General features: G+C 36.8%; 1 protein-coding gene across 2 annotated transcripts in view; it reads left to right on the top strand.

Moving 5' to 3' along the window:
• SORBS2 (sorbin and SH3 domain containing 2) overlaps positions 1 to 17225 on the top strand; it is a 145312-nt gene that overhangs the window by 72278 nt on the left and 55809 nt on the right. The window contains exons 4-8 of one of the 2 annotated variants that reach the window (XM_053975052.1): positions 1471 to 1497; positions 2555 to 2610; positions 3601 to 4218; positions 11451 to 11930; positions 16789 to 16933. In XM_053975052.1, coding sequence (XP_053831027.1) covers positions 1471 to 1497; positions 2555 to 2610; positions 3601 to 4218; positions 11451 to 11930; positions 16789 to 16933 — 1326 coding nt within the window. Of the gene's footprint in view, positions 1 to 785; positions 879 to 1470; positions 1498 to 2485; positions 2611 to 3600; positions 4219 to 11450; positions 11931 to 16788; positions 16934 to 17225 lie in introns of both variants that reach the window. The other variant, XM_053975056.1, reaches the window with a different exon arrangement.

The raw sequence follows: 17225 nt of genomic DNA, 5'->3' as shown, positions 1-17225 counted from the left end.
TTAAATTTCTTTTACAACTATGCTAGGGTTGCTAAAAAGCTAAGTTGTGGGAAAGCTGTCTTCTAATAAGAGAGTATTTATATAATGTAATGACAGCTCCAGTGAGAGAGGAGTAAAATAAAGAAAGGAGATGGGCAAGATCCAGAAGGAAGTTTTTTTTCTATACCTCATTTTTTAAAAATTATTTTTGATTTCTAGTCATTTCCTCGGAATGTTATTTGGTTCCAGATATACATTTCTTTTATTTTTTTAACTTAGATAAAAAAGGGGAAGAGGGACAACCAGTTTGTTCCATCAAAATGAAAAGCCTTCACTGGTAATTTTGTTTCTTGAGCATAAAGGATCCAAAAGACCGAACAAAAGTACTTTTTCATCTTAGTTTATGAATGGTGTCTTTCTAATGCATACTATGGAATTATTTTACAGTGCGGATTATTGATTAATATTATTCTGGAATGCTTAAGCCTTTATCTTGATTACTTGTTTGCTTTTACTAATTAGCTGTAATTAAGCAGTCTTTCAAGTAACAGAGTGTATATATTTCCCTAGTGGATTAAGTACAGCTTTCTTCACTTATTCTCTGTGAGGTTTATTGTTATTTAAAGCCTGTGAAATTTTATGTATTCTGCTAATCTGCCAAACCTGCAAATTCATACATTTCTGCAGCAGTTGCCTAACTGCATGCTTATTTTCATATATGTTTTGGCATATCTCACACTGTGATGTGTTGCATGTGCTTGCTCCCTTTGTCTGGGGCTGCTGTCTGTATTGTTTTGTGCTTCCAGATAGCGGTGGGTGTGCTCGCAAACGTGCTGCAATGTCTGTCACATTAACAGCTGTGAAGAGAGTTCAGAGTTCTCCAAACCTATTGGCCTCAGGTATCACCACAAACCACTGAGATACAACTTCTGAATGGCTTTTTTCTACTGTTATGCATTCCTGCCATATTACTTTGCAAGGAGGAGAAGGGTAGCACTATTTTCTATTACACTGACAGACGTATTACTTCTACAATGCTTTTTAGAAGGTGTTCTTAATTCCTCTCTGCCTGTGTTTAGTAGCCATTCATGAAACAAAATGGGAAAAAATTAATTATATTTGTAAATTAATAAATTAGTAAATGAATTTTGCCCTTGATATCTGTTTTGGGTCTCAAACCCCCTGTATTTTTTTCAAGATAACAAAGCATGAAAAAGAGGTTTTGCTTATTATAAACTTTTTATTGAAACTTGATTTAAAAACTCTTCTCAAGGAAAGGAATCTGAGTGTAGTTGTAAAATGATTGTCAGAAGCCAGCTTAGTTTAAAAAAATAATTTATGAAGATTGCTTACCTAAAAATGTTTATAACAAGTAAAACACACTAAATATTCATTAGACAGGCAGAACTGCTTCTTATCAATACTCCTGTGTGTTTTTTGCAAATTTAATTTATTTCTAACATAAATTAATATTGGATATTTCTTTTTCAGGGTCTGATTCTCAGTCTCCAGATTCAGGTAAATAAAACACTGTATTACTTATATATCAGTGTAATACCATGTAAGTGGATGAATTACAACGATCTTCTATTTATTTGATTTCATTACTCCATACTTCCTCATTCTTCAAGGAAAGCACCTCTGAAGTTGTAATCCTAATTGTTAATGGTTAAGACCTCAAATTCAGGTCTCATTTGAAAGCAGTTATTTCCTGTAACACAGAATATGTTGTCAGAAAAATGAATTGTGTGGGAAAAAAACAGACTGCTAATTTGCCACCTTTAGCTTCATCACTGTGGCACCACTCAGTGGTACTTGCTATTTCCTTTTTAGTGCCTTACTCAGGATTGCAAGTTCTGCCCACCTTCACTTAGCAGCCTGCTCACATAATGTGTTACTTTTCCCAGCCTCTTACAGTGTTTTGTCTTCAACATCTCCCTCTATGTTTGGCCAAAGCTTTGAGGGCATTCCAGGTCTGAGGATAGAGAGAAAAACATGGTTGGTTGGTTGGAAAAGAGAGGTGTCATTTAGATTTTGGAATGAGATTGGAACACTATTGGAACAACTAGTTGGGTACTGTGGTGAAATTTTGTGAAACTGCCATGACCAGCTAACTTTACATGAGCTGAGATGTTTTTCAAAATCTAACACAGCCATGAAGTTCAAGAATGTAATCTGAAAGTGAAAAAACTTGAGCCTGATTTATACAGAGGCCAAAGCACCTCAAAAGGACTCTCAAGGTTAAAAATCCATAGTCTGTATGAAAATTGTGGGAAGATGTCTAACTGCCCAATACCAGGACTGTTGTCAATGCTTGAATTCCCTAAATTTTGAAGATTAATATTTTGTTGAGTGGCAGCTTTAGCCATGTTCTTATAACGTCCATAGTAAACCAGCATCATTTTCAGTTGTGTAGTTTGTTTAGTAGCTGGGCTGCTATGTTGAGAGCAGTGTAGATGTACTAATCACACCAAAAAATGGTTTCATTCTTTTTTATTTACAAAAGCCTGGCGATCTTACAATAATGGCAGTAGAGAGACACTGAATGGAGACGCTAGCAGTTCATCTCTTTCAGCAAAAGGTTTTAGGAGCGTGCGGCCCAATCTACAGGATAAAAAATCACCAACTCAGGTAAAACTGGACACACTGTGTTTAATGCTATGCCACTGCTGGGGGGTTAGCACAAATAGATGTGATACCTCTATGAAACATTGTCTGATGTCTTGCAGATAGTGTGAATCACCTGCTCATGTGGGTCACTACAGACTGGCTTGCTGCATAGATAAAGCATACTCCACACAGGCTGTATGTCCCCAGGTTAATTACCAGAAATTGCTTTCAATGAGCAAGACAGCTAAATTGAACTAGGTCATATACAAGTAAAAGCTTTCTAGGAGTGTTCCCGGACTTCAAAGAGTATTTATTAATAGTTTACACTTGGAAAAATGCACCAGTCATCAAAATATCTGAGAAGTAAAATGTATTAATTATATGGTTCTGCCTGTTTTGTGGAACAATGTAATTAGAATACACTAAAAACAGAAACAAAAAAACAAACCAAAAAAAAAAAAAACAAATCAAGCAAAAAAACACATAACATAAACAAAAAACCACTCCCACACTTGGAAACATCTTTATCTGTCAAAAAAATATCAATATACCAATTTTAATACTCTCTCTGGTACTCTTTTAATTCAAAAAATTAAGAGGCTCTTTGTTTTATATATGCATGTTACCGGTGAATAATTACTTGCTATCTAAGATCATGGAGTGCTTACATACCTGAATGCTTTCACAGCAGTAATTCTTTTCCAGTGTAATAATTGTTTTTTTAAAAGAAAACAAATGATTGTGGGTTTCCTTCTGATCCTTTCTGGTCCCATTGAAGCAAATGGAACATCTGGCTTTTTAAACAGAAGTTGCACAGAAAATGGTGGTGGGAACCTGACCAATTTAGTTGTCCATTGAATTTAGCAATGTTGAGATGAAGCCCTTTAATTTACTAGTTCCTTTACTTAAACATAAAAGTAAGACTGAACTATATCTCCTACTAACATTTACTTTCTTTCTGTTTCTTCTCCAATGTTATTTTGCTGTGTGTGGATGTTTTTGGCAAATAAGGCACCTCTGCCACCTCCTAGAAAAGAAAGCTTTCGGAAAGCAAGAGTAACTAATCACGAGAACGAAATTAATCTCCAGGCAGTAACTGCTGGTCCAGCTAAACACCACCTCACAGATACTGCCTATTACACTAGTGAGACATTTGTTCAGGAGACAATGTCTTCTCAAATATCTAGCACAAGTGTGTCCTATGCACAAAAAATCATTAAACCACTGACCTCAGTCTCCAGTGCAGACACAAGCACAGTAGCTGGCATTAGTACTACTCTCCATCAAGGCCAAAGGCAACAGTCTCAAAAACGTAAGATATCTACCCTGAAATTAACCCGGACACGTGACCCAGCAAGTAGCATTCCTTGTAATTCACAGCAACAGTTCAAGCCTGTTGACGAGCCAGTATTTTCACAAAGGCTTATCTCACCTGCCTGTAACCCCATGCCTGAGATACACACAGCATCTCTTTCCGTTCAAATAGTTCCCACCCCTGACAATAAAGCAGAGCCTGAAATCCAAGACCATCCACCTAGTATTTCTCCAGACACTTCAAAGATGTCTTCAAAGGATTTGGGACAAAAGTCTACAGTTCTTCCTTCTTCACAGGCTCCAGAATGCCATGTGGTATATTTAATTTTTCCATCTTTTATTTTAGATCTTCATGAATCACTTAATAACCATCTGTTTAGTTATACTTACATTACCAAAGTTAGATCTTGTGTTTTCTGGGTAAAACTACCTGTCATGTGGACTAAAACAGAAATGAACAAAAACTGAAGGTTTTGGAGTGTTACTAAAAAAAAAAGATTTAGCTGAGATGGAAGGCAGACTTCTTTTTTCCTTTGTGAGCACTTTACGGAGTGCAAATTCACCATAGGAAATTAGTGTACTGTAGATGATGCATCTGCTCAAGTGGCTCTTCCTAGAGAGGATTGCAGTAGAGGTTATGCTGCCATAGATGCTGGAAGGATCAAGTATAGATAGTAAGGTTATGTTGGGTTGGGTTGAGGGGAGCTTAAATGCAGCTCTGTCAGTTTTCTAGGGCCACAAAAAGTACATTTTGTCAGTCAGTGCTTTCTGCAAGGCTGGGCACTGCCATCTTCTATGTGTTCTGTGCAACGGAGCTTTTTAAAGAAAATGGGTTTGTAAATTCTTTCAACAACCTCCATATGAAACTTCACGGGGCATTGAACTTCTAGGTCCATCTGTTTCCCCTATACTTTACACCTACTGAAATGAAAATTCTTTAACTATACTGATCTCACCTAGGAGAAATGGGAGTATCAGACACACAGGGTAGGACCAGAGGAGTCTGAGCAGGGTTTGTCACCATTCAGAAACTCACTGAGTCAAATAAAATAAGCCTGGGCACAAGAAAGCAACAGTGAATACATACTAGGGAAAATGAGAGCTCTGAATAGGCTTTGTAATTTCTACTCTGCTTTACCTAGCCACATTAGGATTTTTCTGTTTTAAATGATAATTATTCTAGTATATCTACCAATATAACAGCTTATCTGTGTTTGAAATGGACATACAGATTGCTGTAGGTCTAGGCATGTCTGCCTCAAAGCTTTGTCTGAGTGAAAATCCCATCCTGGCATATTTGTGTTCATCTAGTTCTGCTGGAATCATTGAGGCTATTCTGAAGTAAATACAGCACTCTCTTGTAAATTAAAAAGTCCATTTGCAGCCCTGTTGTCAACAGTAGTAACGCATCTGCTTTTCCAGACTGAGGTTCCTTCAGAGCATCACATTCAACCAGGTCTCTACTCTGGAAGGCATAAGTATCTGCATTAAAAACAGGATAGTTTCAAAGTTTTAATATCTCTCTCTCTCTCCCTTCAAATCCCAAGTAAAAATTTTGATCAGAACAAACCTCTGTTAAATTATATGGCAACAATCTGCAACACTTCTTTTGAATTCTCTCCATTAAAAAAATAGGAGCACAGACATTTGTCCTCCTCAAGACTAGACACAAAACTGTCATCTTAAATCCTTCTTAGGCTGCATGAAATTTAGAAAAATTTGAGGAAAAACAAGTTGCTTTACCCTTTAAAAGAACCAGTCTGCTACCCAGTGATTTTTGTCAGGTACAACAAGTCAGTTCAAACAAGAGCCACAGTAAAGAATCCGTGTCAGAAACAGTAAGGAAAGCTGAACAACAGCTTCTTCTGGAAGATAGGGTAGATATGAAGCAAGTCTTTTAAATATGGGCATCAAAGGATGCTGTCAAACAGCAGAACAGGTGTAGGTGTGGCCAATACAACTTTTGCATCTGTTATGTTTTCACTTTAAAATAGTTGCTCAGCCTGTTAGCATATGATGCATTATATATGGGCAGATAAACCTCTCAAACAGAAAGTATGATAGCTAACAAGGATTAGGGGAAATACCTTTTTGTGATCAAGAATAATACTCAAAGTCAAATCAGAAGAACTAAAAACAATTCGTCTTTTAGCTGTTTTTTTTAGAATTTTAAAAGTCAAAACACATTTTGCATTTTCCTTTTAATTTAGAAACTTGTTTAGTTTCACTTTGAGGTGAAAAAAATGAGAGAAGTATCTGTGGCTTATTTGGCAATTCTGCACTTACTTTTCTGCCTTCTCCTTGGTTTCAGTATGTGGGAAGCACAATCAGAAATTTGGTGACTGGCTTGCTCTGAATAAAAGGAGAAGAATTTCAGTTGATCACAGAGATCATTAAGGCATGTAGCCATCTTTTCAAGCTGTAGCCCTTTATGGATCTCTTATCTGCAAAATGCAGCTGACATTTTCTCCGATGTTCAGCTTTGAAATAAATTCTAATGAAGGGGGGGTGTATTTGGCATCACAATTGAGTCATGGAGCCAGTGGGTTTTGTAGCTCCCTGTTAAAATACATACCTAAAACTAGAGTACAAATCAGCATGTGAGGTGGTGTAAAATTCTGCATCAGGTGAGTTTCCAAAACGAAGATGCCATGAGCTAAAATTAGAAATAAAGGCTGCAGCTATATGTTTAAAAATATTTATTTTTTGACTCAGATCTCAGTTTAAAACCTTGAAATTGTTCTAGTTAATGCCAAATACTATGTTCCCTTCAGTGCTAAATTTCATAGTATTTACAAACTTCACAATTTCTCTCACATAGAAAAATAACTTTCAGTATACTATGCAGAATAGTATTTTCATTTTTTAAATTGTTTTAGATCTGCAAGCTTTACAGGACTTCGTTAAAATACTTTTGTACATGCAGCCTATAGGTTGTATGTCAAGCTATGTCCTCAGAGGATGCTCTCAGACTGTAGATTAGGCCTGCCAGCAGTGTTGAAAGCTGCCAGAGAAACTCTCAAAAAGCAAATACACTTAGAAAGGTGCAGCGCTCCCTCTGCATCTGGGTTTATGTATGTGAAGGAGAATGAAGTAAGATCAGGTAATCATCTCTTCTTAAGAGATAGTAAAGAAGAAATACTGTGCATGTGGGGGTATCTGTGTCTAGCCAACATGTACAACTGTATTTTGTCACAAAGTATGGAAATATACAGCCCAGAGGGAGTTTTTGTGGTCCAAGTTAATGTGTCTTGCTATGATGTGCTCCTATTTGCACTTTATTTGAGTGCTTATCTGTTGAAATTTTAGGAGCAAGCAGAAGTGTGCTATGACTCACCAAGTGACATTTTGTAAATGCTCCTACTCAGAGAAAGGTTAAACCCCTTACAAGTATATATGAAAATAGAAGCATTCAGGTTACTCAATATTATTACATTATTACAGTCTTAATTTATTACTGCTTCTTTGTACCATACTGCAGATACAGGAGAAAAAACTGTATCTATTTCAACAGAGAAATTTGTATTTTCTGATATGAAACCAGTGGAGGTAAATTTTATTGTCCAAGTTTCTTGTAATAAGAAGTTATAAACTGATGAAGAATTCTGAGCTGCATCTTCAGAAAGAATCACCTGATATTTTTTGATTATTTTGTTCCTGGGTTTCTAAGTGTCCTGTTCTTCTAGATATCACTCTCTGAAACTGAGGTTGCAAAGCATTTTTTCTGTTATTTGAATTCTTCACATGAGTTGAACACTTGGTTTAGTCCTGATGTGCTGGAGGAGTAAAACATCTATATCAGGTGTTTATGAAAGTGTTCTTTGGACAGCCTTATAGCTGTAGAAGTGTGCATCAAGAAAAATAAACCTGGAATTAAAAAAAAAAATCTAAATCAATTCATCTAGTACATTCCTGAATTTTAGGTATTGACAATACGTAGAGTGATATGGAAGAAAGAGAAACCCAGTTTCAGCATTCTGGGGGCAGATGTGAAGCAAAGAAAACTGAGCATGTATTTTTCATTTTAAGTTCTGCATCACTAGTATTGCTTTAGACAAGGGCTGAACTCCACCTCCTTATACTGAGTTTAGAATAAGAGGGCTAGGTAGAAAAATGGGCATTGGAATATAATTTGCAGCATTACTTTGGGCATTTTGAAATCAGCTTTTAATAATTAAAAATAGAGGTATTTTTACCCATTTATGCAAATGTATGGGTGTAATTTGATTGTTGATTACTAAACTCTGCTATGTATTAACACAATGAATTTATTCACTTATCTCTGAGTCTCCTTATCTGTGTCTTGACTGTTGAAGCAAGGCCAGGACTCTGGTGTCATTAGTAATCTCACACCACTCCCCACATATCTTGTATTAAAATGAGAGATGACTGATTTTAAAACCCATACTAGGGTCACCTGTTTACTTTATATGAATTGGATACCAGCTGTGTTCTTCAGGCCTGACATTTTACTATTTGATGGAAAAGAAGAGTTTCAAAGGACCAGCAGAAAGCTGCAGCAGAAGGCTGCTCTTCAGACCTTCAGTTCACATCAAGACTGATGACATTTATCTGTCTCTCAAGTATTGCTCCACAACCCAAGACAGCCACAGTCTAGCTAGTTTTTCATCAGTCTAATTGATTAAGTGCTTGTTTGGCTTTTAATCTGCCTGAGTTCTGCTAGCATTTCTTGTGCTATATCAATAACAAACCTAATCTGAAGCATGCTGAATTGAACCAGTATTAAAAGTATTCTGGAATGCATTCATCCTTGTCTTTCTCATATTTTTCACAGTGAAAAATATAAGAAAATATGATTCATAGATGAAATGTGCAGTGAAAAATGCACATGTGATGCACAGTGAAAAATATGGATTAGCAGTAGCCAGTTGTATGTGTTTGAGATTACCAACATTCCATGGTTTTTTAGTGGTGTAAATCAGTTTTCAAAAACAATGCTGTTTTAAATCACAATTTCAGCCACTCTTTCCCAGAGGGATGTTTATACATACAAAAGTATTCTAGAGTCAGGCAGAATAGACGTTCTACTCTACAAAGCCAAGAAGCTTCATGTTGGGAATCGGCACCTAGTATTGCTGCATTCCTTGTCTGCAGTGTAAGAATAATAACTTTATATTCTTTTTAAGAATTTGGCTTGATGAAATCAGCTATTATTTACCTATCACAATAAATTCTTTAAAGTCTCAGTTTCATTAGCTCTCTGGATGCACCCTGAATATCTGTCCTTGTGTTGTCCATCCCTTCTTTTCTCAAGCATGCAAGAAGTATCCTCAGTTCAGAGTCAGAAGGTTTACTAGATTTCTCAACTCCCCAAGATTTCCTGTTATTTTAACTAGATAGAGATTAATTTACACATTTTGGCTCAGTAATATATAACTTTTCTTCTGGAGATGCTGAGAGGATAAGTGGTCTCAAGAACTTCAGAGCTTCTTTTTGGCTCTGCCTCATAATTACAGCATGATCTCCTGGTTCCTGTCTTTTGCTGGAGATCTTGATATGATTATCTGATTACATAGATGATGAAAATCATCATGAATGATGATTCTGTCTCCCCTTTATGTACCTCTGAGGTGGAATTACAGTTTCTTATATGTGTATGTAAATGCACACATCTTAAATCCCTGATATATTATGATATATTATGCTGTATAATCATCCTAATTTTTCATGACATTCTTTTTAATAGTACTCCATTGTTCTTTTGAGGTTTCTATTGGCAAATTAGTTCGCTATGAAAATACTATGTCCTTTTACACTCAGACACTCAGTTATTGATTGTTTTAATTAAGAGGTAATCTGTTCAGATTTCCTCTATGAAAAGATTAAGTTGGGGGGTGTTCAATTATTGCTGTGAATAAGATTTGGATTTTAATCTGGTTGACTAAGTTTCTTCACTGTTTTGACTGCAAATTTTAACAGCAGCTTTAGCCTATTATTGTGTACCCTAGTGATCCAGTTATTCCAAAGATTTATTTTGAATCAGTTGGAACAAGTAATAGATATCTGTTCACATACTCAAGATTCTTATTCATAGGGATGGTCCCATTGACCTCAGTAAGGTTATTTGTGTAAATTCTAGTTGATCTCAACAAGAATTATGCAACTGGAACCCCAGTGACCTTCTGTAAGTAGCATAATCTGGGTTGTGTTCCAAGTGTTCCATAAGGGCTTTAGAAGATATTTTCAGATTTTGGATTAAAATGCCAAAATGGCATTTTAATCTGATGGCTTGAAACATTTTTTGAATGATTAAAGACATCTGCCTCGTCTAAGCATAGGAAATAACCATATTACTGATAACAATGTGATATGGATGACTGAATACTGCTTTTTAAAGTAGTATTTACTACATATAGTGTCTTACTGTCCGCTGTTTTACATAAATTTAAAATCCCAAACACTCTTTCCCAGTAACTATTCCAGATGTCGTCAGCCCTATCTACAGTGAAACTATTAGTGCTGTAGTAGGCAGTATTTTGAATACTTAGGAACTGATGGAAAGCTTGTGGTTAATAGGCAGCATAGAAGGATTTGTGCAGCTGTTTAACAAATACTTGATGCCAACATGCTTTAGTTCAAAAAGAAGTTGCAGATGCAAAAAGCCAGTTGCAGGACTAGTTTAAACTGAGTGCCCTGTGAGTGATTTGAAATGACAGAACATAAAGCTCATACATTGTATGGTAGTTTTCAGAAGCACTCTCATGAGACTTTTCCCTTCTACTCTTAAGGAACTGTGCTGAATCCAAACAACTGACATGTTTTGTTTCAGTATGTCCTGTTCTTGTGCACCCAGTCTTTGTTCCCCAGATTTATACCAGTTACCCTAACAATCCTTATGTCCTCTAATGTTGAAATGACTTCTATGCATACACCTTATAGAGTAGGTTGTGACAGGGTGCTTCCAGGGTGCTTGGAAATTCTAAGATCACCCAAATATTTTTATTAGAGGCAGTGGAGAAGATGTATTCAGTCACAAGAGGCAAAAAATTCTACCACCTATTACTTGCAGATCATATGAACAGTCATTAGGTGTGTTTCTGTATAGCTGGCAGTCCTGCTCATATTTATATTACAGTTAATTTCAAAATCATACCTGTCCTTGACAAAAAAAAGTGCAACATTTACCGAGATCAGACTTGGAGATACATTTTTGCTTTGAAAACTACATGGACATGACATTCTCTAGCCTCATATTTATGTGAAGTATAAAATAGTGTGAAGCCTCTCAATGCACGATGGAGATTGCTAATATATGCAGTACATTATGAATATTCATCCTTAGCACACTATGGTTTCTGGCATTGCTTCCACTAGTATTTTATGCATTCAATTCTTTCATGTTGTCCTACTCTAATATAGAGCATGGTTGATTTATTTCCTAATCTTTGTAAATGTGAACTTCCTTGGGTGGCTGAAAAACTTACACTTCTGTAATTCCCCTTCACCCAGCAAGAGGCAAAGGGAAAAGTTCTTTATTCATTAAGTAATCTGTTTCTTTTCTTATTTTTTTTTTCCTCAAATCTCAGCTTGGAAACCAGAAAGTAACTGCCCCTGTGATGGAGGTAAATGCTTCACAGACACACAGACAAACAGCAACAGAAGCTTCTCCACTGCCTCTTCCTTCTCCTGTGGTACCAGTTAACAGAGCCTCTTTCTCACCAGACAGTGGCACCCACCTAGTTCCATATTCTTTGCCAACGCTTGATGATTTTTTGCCTTCACGCTTTTATAGAACCCCCGCCCTGTCACAGTGGCCCTGTAAATGCCCGTGCGTAGCTCCTGGCAGTGTTATCCGCAGGAACGAAGCGGCCTCTGTGAGCACAGACTCTGCCATGAGCGAGTGCTCCTCCCGCACAGTGAGTGAGTCCTCCACAGCCATTCTAGATGAGCTGCAGACTTGTAGCTATGATACTACTGACTGCTCTGAAACACCTTCCCCAACCTTGAGCCAGATGTCTGCTGTGTCAGATGGCACCACCTTAACCAACACTGCTGCCACTTCTCATGTAATTATGCTTCCTTTTTTCCTCCTCCATTTTGTTCAAACAGGTTGTCAGAGGGGAACAGAATTCAACTTTGTCTATTATCCCATTACAAAGACAAGTATTTTGTTAGTAATTTTCCATGGTCACAGTCTGACAGTGATTTGCAACAGTTGTCAAAAAAAAAATCATTGACATAGCAGATTTGGGAGTAGGAAATGATTGTTGCATAGTTGTGTGGTCAGCTAAGGTGTATCAAACACTTGTTTAAAGGAAAATAAATTCAAGAAATACTTGTTCCAAATGTATTAAAAGCAAGCATTCTGTGGAGTTTCAAGAGATTTGTTTAAAGTTTGTTAACAGTTTACAGGTTTTTGGAGTCTGGACTACCACCATTTTTTATTTACTCTGAGATACAGATTTCAATAATGTAATTTGTAAATTCATAATAAATGTTTGCAATATTTAATGCAGTTTTTTCTCCAGCCATGATGACGGACTGCACAAAACTAGTTTTCTCTCCTCTAATTAACCTTTTCCTCTCCTAAGCACAGTTTCTTACAGGACTGAACTGCATAAATAATCTTGAATTATTCAAGTGTCCTGTTACTTTTCTCTTGGTTAAGTCAAGGGAAAAACCAGTATGCGGTTAGACATTTCATACATACATTCACTGTTCTGTACCTTAGTATACTCATGTATGGGGAGAAAGAAGGTATGGAATCTGGGTCAAACCCAGATCACTTTTGATTTCTTTTGAGATTATCCACATGATTAAAATGAGTCAGAACAAAGCCTTCATTTAAATTGAGCAATTCATTGCTGAATTGCAGAACAGAGATGTTCAGAATCCAAAGTTTTACTGGGTCACAACAGTGTTCAAACTTTGTATAAATACTTTAGCATACAGTAATTTTCAAGCCTGAAAAGAACAAACAGTATATATATATATATATATATATATATATACATATGTATGTATGTATGTATGTATAAAGCTTTGTGTATAATTTATAAAAACTATTTTGAGTCCAACCTTGCACATAGTCACCTGGAAAGCCAATGATTGATTGTCATTGCTCTGGATGCTGCTAAAAAATAATACTAATTGCAGGCATGTAAAAGCTTTAATGCTCAACATCTTTAACACAGCTTGGAAAACATTTTTTTTAAAAAATCATTACTGTGAATCTGCATACAACACAGTACTTGTAGCCAAAGATACCACAATCAGTATAAACTGGTCAGACAGAGTCACCACAAGACCATTTACTAGCTATGGGAAGCATGGAATGTTTATATTTTCTTGTAGCCTACTTCTAAAATTGTCAGCTAATTGTATTTGTTTTCTTTGAGCATCATTTTTTGCAAGCTAAAGTGAGCAGTTGGTCCTTCTTTCCCTTTTTAGGTTAGTCTCCCAGTAGAAGGCTATGTAATAATTAGGTCTGACCACCACTTTCTCTTTTTGACATGGCAGGGATGGGCATAACATTTGTTCACCACTAATAGACAAAGCAAAATGAAAAGACACTCACCCAAGAGCAAAAATCCCCAAATAGTCCTAAGAACTCCACAGAAATTAAACTGCTGGCAAAACCAAGCTCTGCAGTATAGGAAAGTCATCACCTCCCACTCTCCGTAGGGAAGGGCCAGATGGCTAAAAATGCATCCATGAAATGAAAAACCAGTGGGGAAGCTGGTGGCATACACACATGAATTGTTAGTGGCTCTAATCCTGGAATGATCTTCATTCTCAGACTGATGTTGATTTTGTAGGTGAAAACCACTGGGAGAATGATAAAAGTAATACAGGATTGGGCCATCCACCACTCTACCTGCATAAGATATAACCATGCTTTAAAGGCTTTGTGTGCACATAGGGGTTGTTTGTTTATTTTTGAGTTTCTTTATGAGACTAGACAAAAAAAAAGTTCTAAAACAACTTCTAAGAAGAAGCAACAGCACCAGGAAGAGCTGAGTCAACAAAATTGACAAATATTAAGGCAAAAGGCAGAGCTAAAGGTAAAACTCTGGTCAATTTTCTTTACCTTTAGTCACAGATTACAGATTCTTTGAAAACCTGAAGTATGAGAGTTGCAATTCTTATTTGTGCCTATGCCTAGAATTGGAGTTAAAATTAGAGAACAGCTGGTTTTGGAATTTTTTTTCTGGTTTTATTCCAATTATAAACATTTTCCCCATAAAATATTTTCCCTGGGTCCTTCTTTTTCATGTAGTTTGAAATTGTGGAATCTAATGGAAACTTGGAAATGGAAGTACACATTAGATTTTTGCTTTTTCCCAAGTTCCATGACTGTCTTGAGTTTCAATTGATTCTGAGTATTTTAACTTAATTCACTGTCTTGAGGTCAGGTGTGTGCTGTGCACCATTCTTGCAAAGACCTGCTCAGACATCCATAATGGGACTTCTGTTCTGATTCAGAAATCCAGAGAGCTTCTCTTTCTGATGCTCAGGCAAATTAGAGGAATTTTAAACCTGATACCTCATAGGAATTTTTACAGGATCTTGATTATCTTGCTGCAGAAGTAGGTGGCTCTACTTGCAGTGGAGGACAGGTTAGGTATACTGGAAAAAAAAATAATAGAGGTTGCTAGGGAAAGGAACATCATGAAATTTATTTTCCCACTAAATTGGAAAATAGGTGCATTTTGTTTGAATAGGTTTTTTTTTTCCATATTGTCTTCTTTTCACACAAAGATCACCTAGGAAAGCAAAATGTCTAATTCATGAATAGGCATCTTAAAGGGTTTCACTTTCTTGTAATATCTGGGAATAAACTCTGTCACCTGGACCTAAAGTGTCACATTCTCAGATTGAAATGTCAGTAGTTACCAAATTATTCCAAGAGACAAAAAGGCCTTTGGTAAAACTATCTTCTGTAGCTAACCCCGTAAACTGTGCGAGATGCAGCAGATGAACAGATGAAATAGCCACCTTCACAGACATTTTCCTCAAAGAGAAAATCATTAGAAACTAAGAAATTATAGCTGAGCTGAGACCTTATCTAAAACCTTCAGAAGCAAACAAAAAATGTAATATATGAACATGCCACATACACATTTATGACAGATGTCCTTCAACTACTTGTGTAGGTCCTGTTTCCATGATATTTTGAACTACTTATTGTAAGTGCCTTACTGTCTAACTGAGCTATTTGGTAAAGTCCTTCTCAGGAATATCTCAATCTTTTATTACAGAAATTCATAGGACTATCTTTCCAGTCTGCAAAGAACTCACACCAGTTCTGCTCAGAGCAACAAAAGCCATAGTAAATGAGTAAGGTGTAAGGCTCTGCATGTAGTTGCACCCTGCCTTCCCTAGAAGCAAGCTTCCCCACAAAGACAGTATGTAGGAAAAGAGAATGGGTGAACACCTGAAGTAGAGGAGAGATGGCTGGCCTCAGTTTGAAACCTTATGTGAAAACATGCCTTCATACTGTTGAAATGCTGGTTTTGAGTTATGTAGCTTTCCTATTCTTACATCTCCAAAGCTGGGGTTTTTTTTGGAGGAGAGGATCACATAAGAAAAGCCAACTTACTTTTGGTTCTAGAGTTTATTAAGAGAGGGGACATTTAAACACAAAACTTTCATTGGAGACATCACCACAAGAGAAACTTTTCAGCTCATTTCTGAAAACAGGCATCCTTAAAATGAGAAATCCTGAATGCATCTAGGAGTTCACATGATGTCTGCATAGGACCCAGAAATTGTTTTTTCTCTCTTAGCTATGGGAGGCCAAGATGTTAAAAATTTCAAATCAATGCAGTAATCTTCGAAATACAAATGCATACAGAAGGTCATGCATAATTTAATTTTTATTTGTAAAAATAATATGCATTTTAGTATGTTTTTATTTATGCTTTGCTGCTTCAGGTAGTCTCTTGTTTACATCTGCAGCATGTTTTAGTTCATTTGTTATATGAAATTGAGCAAAGTTTGTAATTCTTCTAATTCAGATTTAAAGAACAGTTCTGCATTAAAGGATATGTTGCAGCAAGCTTCCCTTGCTTTTCTGCTGAAATATTCACTACTCTCTTATTTCATTCAATGCTTTCTCAGCATCTCAGTTTTGATTCTTTCAATACTCCCCATAAAAGTGATACAGCCCCAATGCAAGGATTCTAAACCTGGGGGCAGATAGTTTCCTCTTGTGAAGTACCTCTAATGACTAAACCCTAAATGGCTTTAGGTGCTTGCTGCTTAATTGCCAGTTTGCTTAGCTCTCCCATTTTTGATTTTGTTCTGTCATTTTGTGGTTGTTGGTTTTTTAATTGGTGCAATTTATTTTTATTGTGATAGATTACATATCAGCGCGCCACAGTCACTCCAGCTGGCTTCCATTTTTCAAAGAAATTTTTGTCACTCATCTCAGCTAGTCGTAATGAGACTTTTTCCCTTCAGTTTGCACAGAAGCTCCCATTAATATCCATAGTGCTTGAGCATGTGCACTAAGGGAATATGTCTCTTGGTGTGAGGGATCTGTGGCAGACAGCTTTTGTCACACAGTGTTGGGAGCTTTTACTGCCATCTTCATTTTATATTGCTGTCAGACATCTGCTGTCCTTGTTTGTGCCATCTTTATTGCCTTGACCGTGATCCCTCTGTCACCTTCCCAAGACAGCATGCATCACAGCCAGCACACACAAGGAGAGAAGAGAGGAGGTACAAGGTATATAAGGAACACACTCTGCTCCCTTTGTGATAAGTTTTGTGTTTCAGTGAATGCAGATGCCATTATGGCTGTGTACCTGACAATTGGTAATTGTTGCGTGGATGGCAGTCTTGAATCACTCTTTCTTTGGGATTGCAGTCGGAAAGCTTTGTGTGTACTTTAATGGGATATTGTTTTGTCTCTCTCAGGCTCAGATCACAGTGAATGGGAATTCTGGCACTGCTGCCAGCCCAGTGAGTCACTTTCAAAGGCCTTTTTCCCCTTCTTCAGCTTACCCTCCACCAGCTTCACTCAATTCCAACATTGTTATCATGCAGCATGGCAGGATGATGGGTAAGCCTCACACAGAATGTTTGCTTTATACATTACACAACGTATTCTGATTCATGTGGCAAAGACTGCAAACAATTGCAGAGTGCTTCATGTCCATAATGAAGGTATTGTCTATTCATCTACCTTGGGAAGTAAATGCAAAAAAATAATAGCATTTATTGTTAGGTAGCATTTATTGTTAGTGATCCTGAACTCCAGTTGCTGTTAAGTTTTATAACCTAGGTGTGTGAGCTAACCTCTTGCCAATTTTCTACTGGCTTTACCAAGGAAAGGGAATCTATCAAAATAGCTC

The sequence above is a fragment of the Vidua macroura genome, chromosome 4, assembly GCF_024509145.1.
Source record: "Vidua macroura isolate BioBank_ID:100142 chromosome 4, ASM2450914v1, whole genome shotgun sequence".
Taxonomy (NCBI): domain Eukaryota; kingdom Metazoa; phylum Chordata; class Aves; order Passeriformes; family Viduidae; genus Vidua; species Vidua macroura.
The sequence above is the reverse complement of the archived record's forward strand: the minus strand, read 5'-3'. Positions and strand labels throughout refer to the sequence as shown.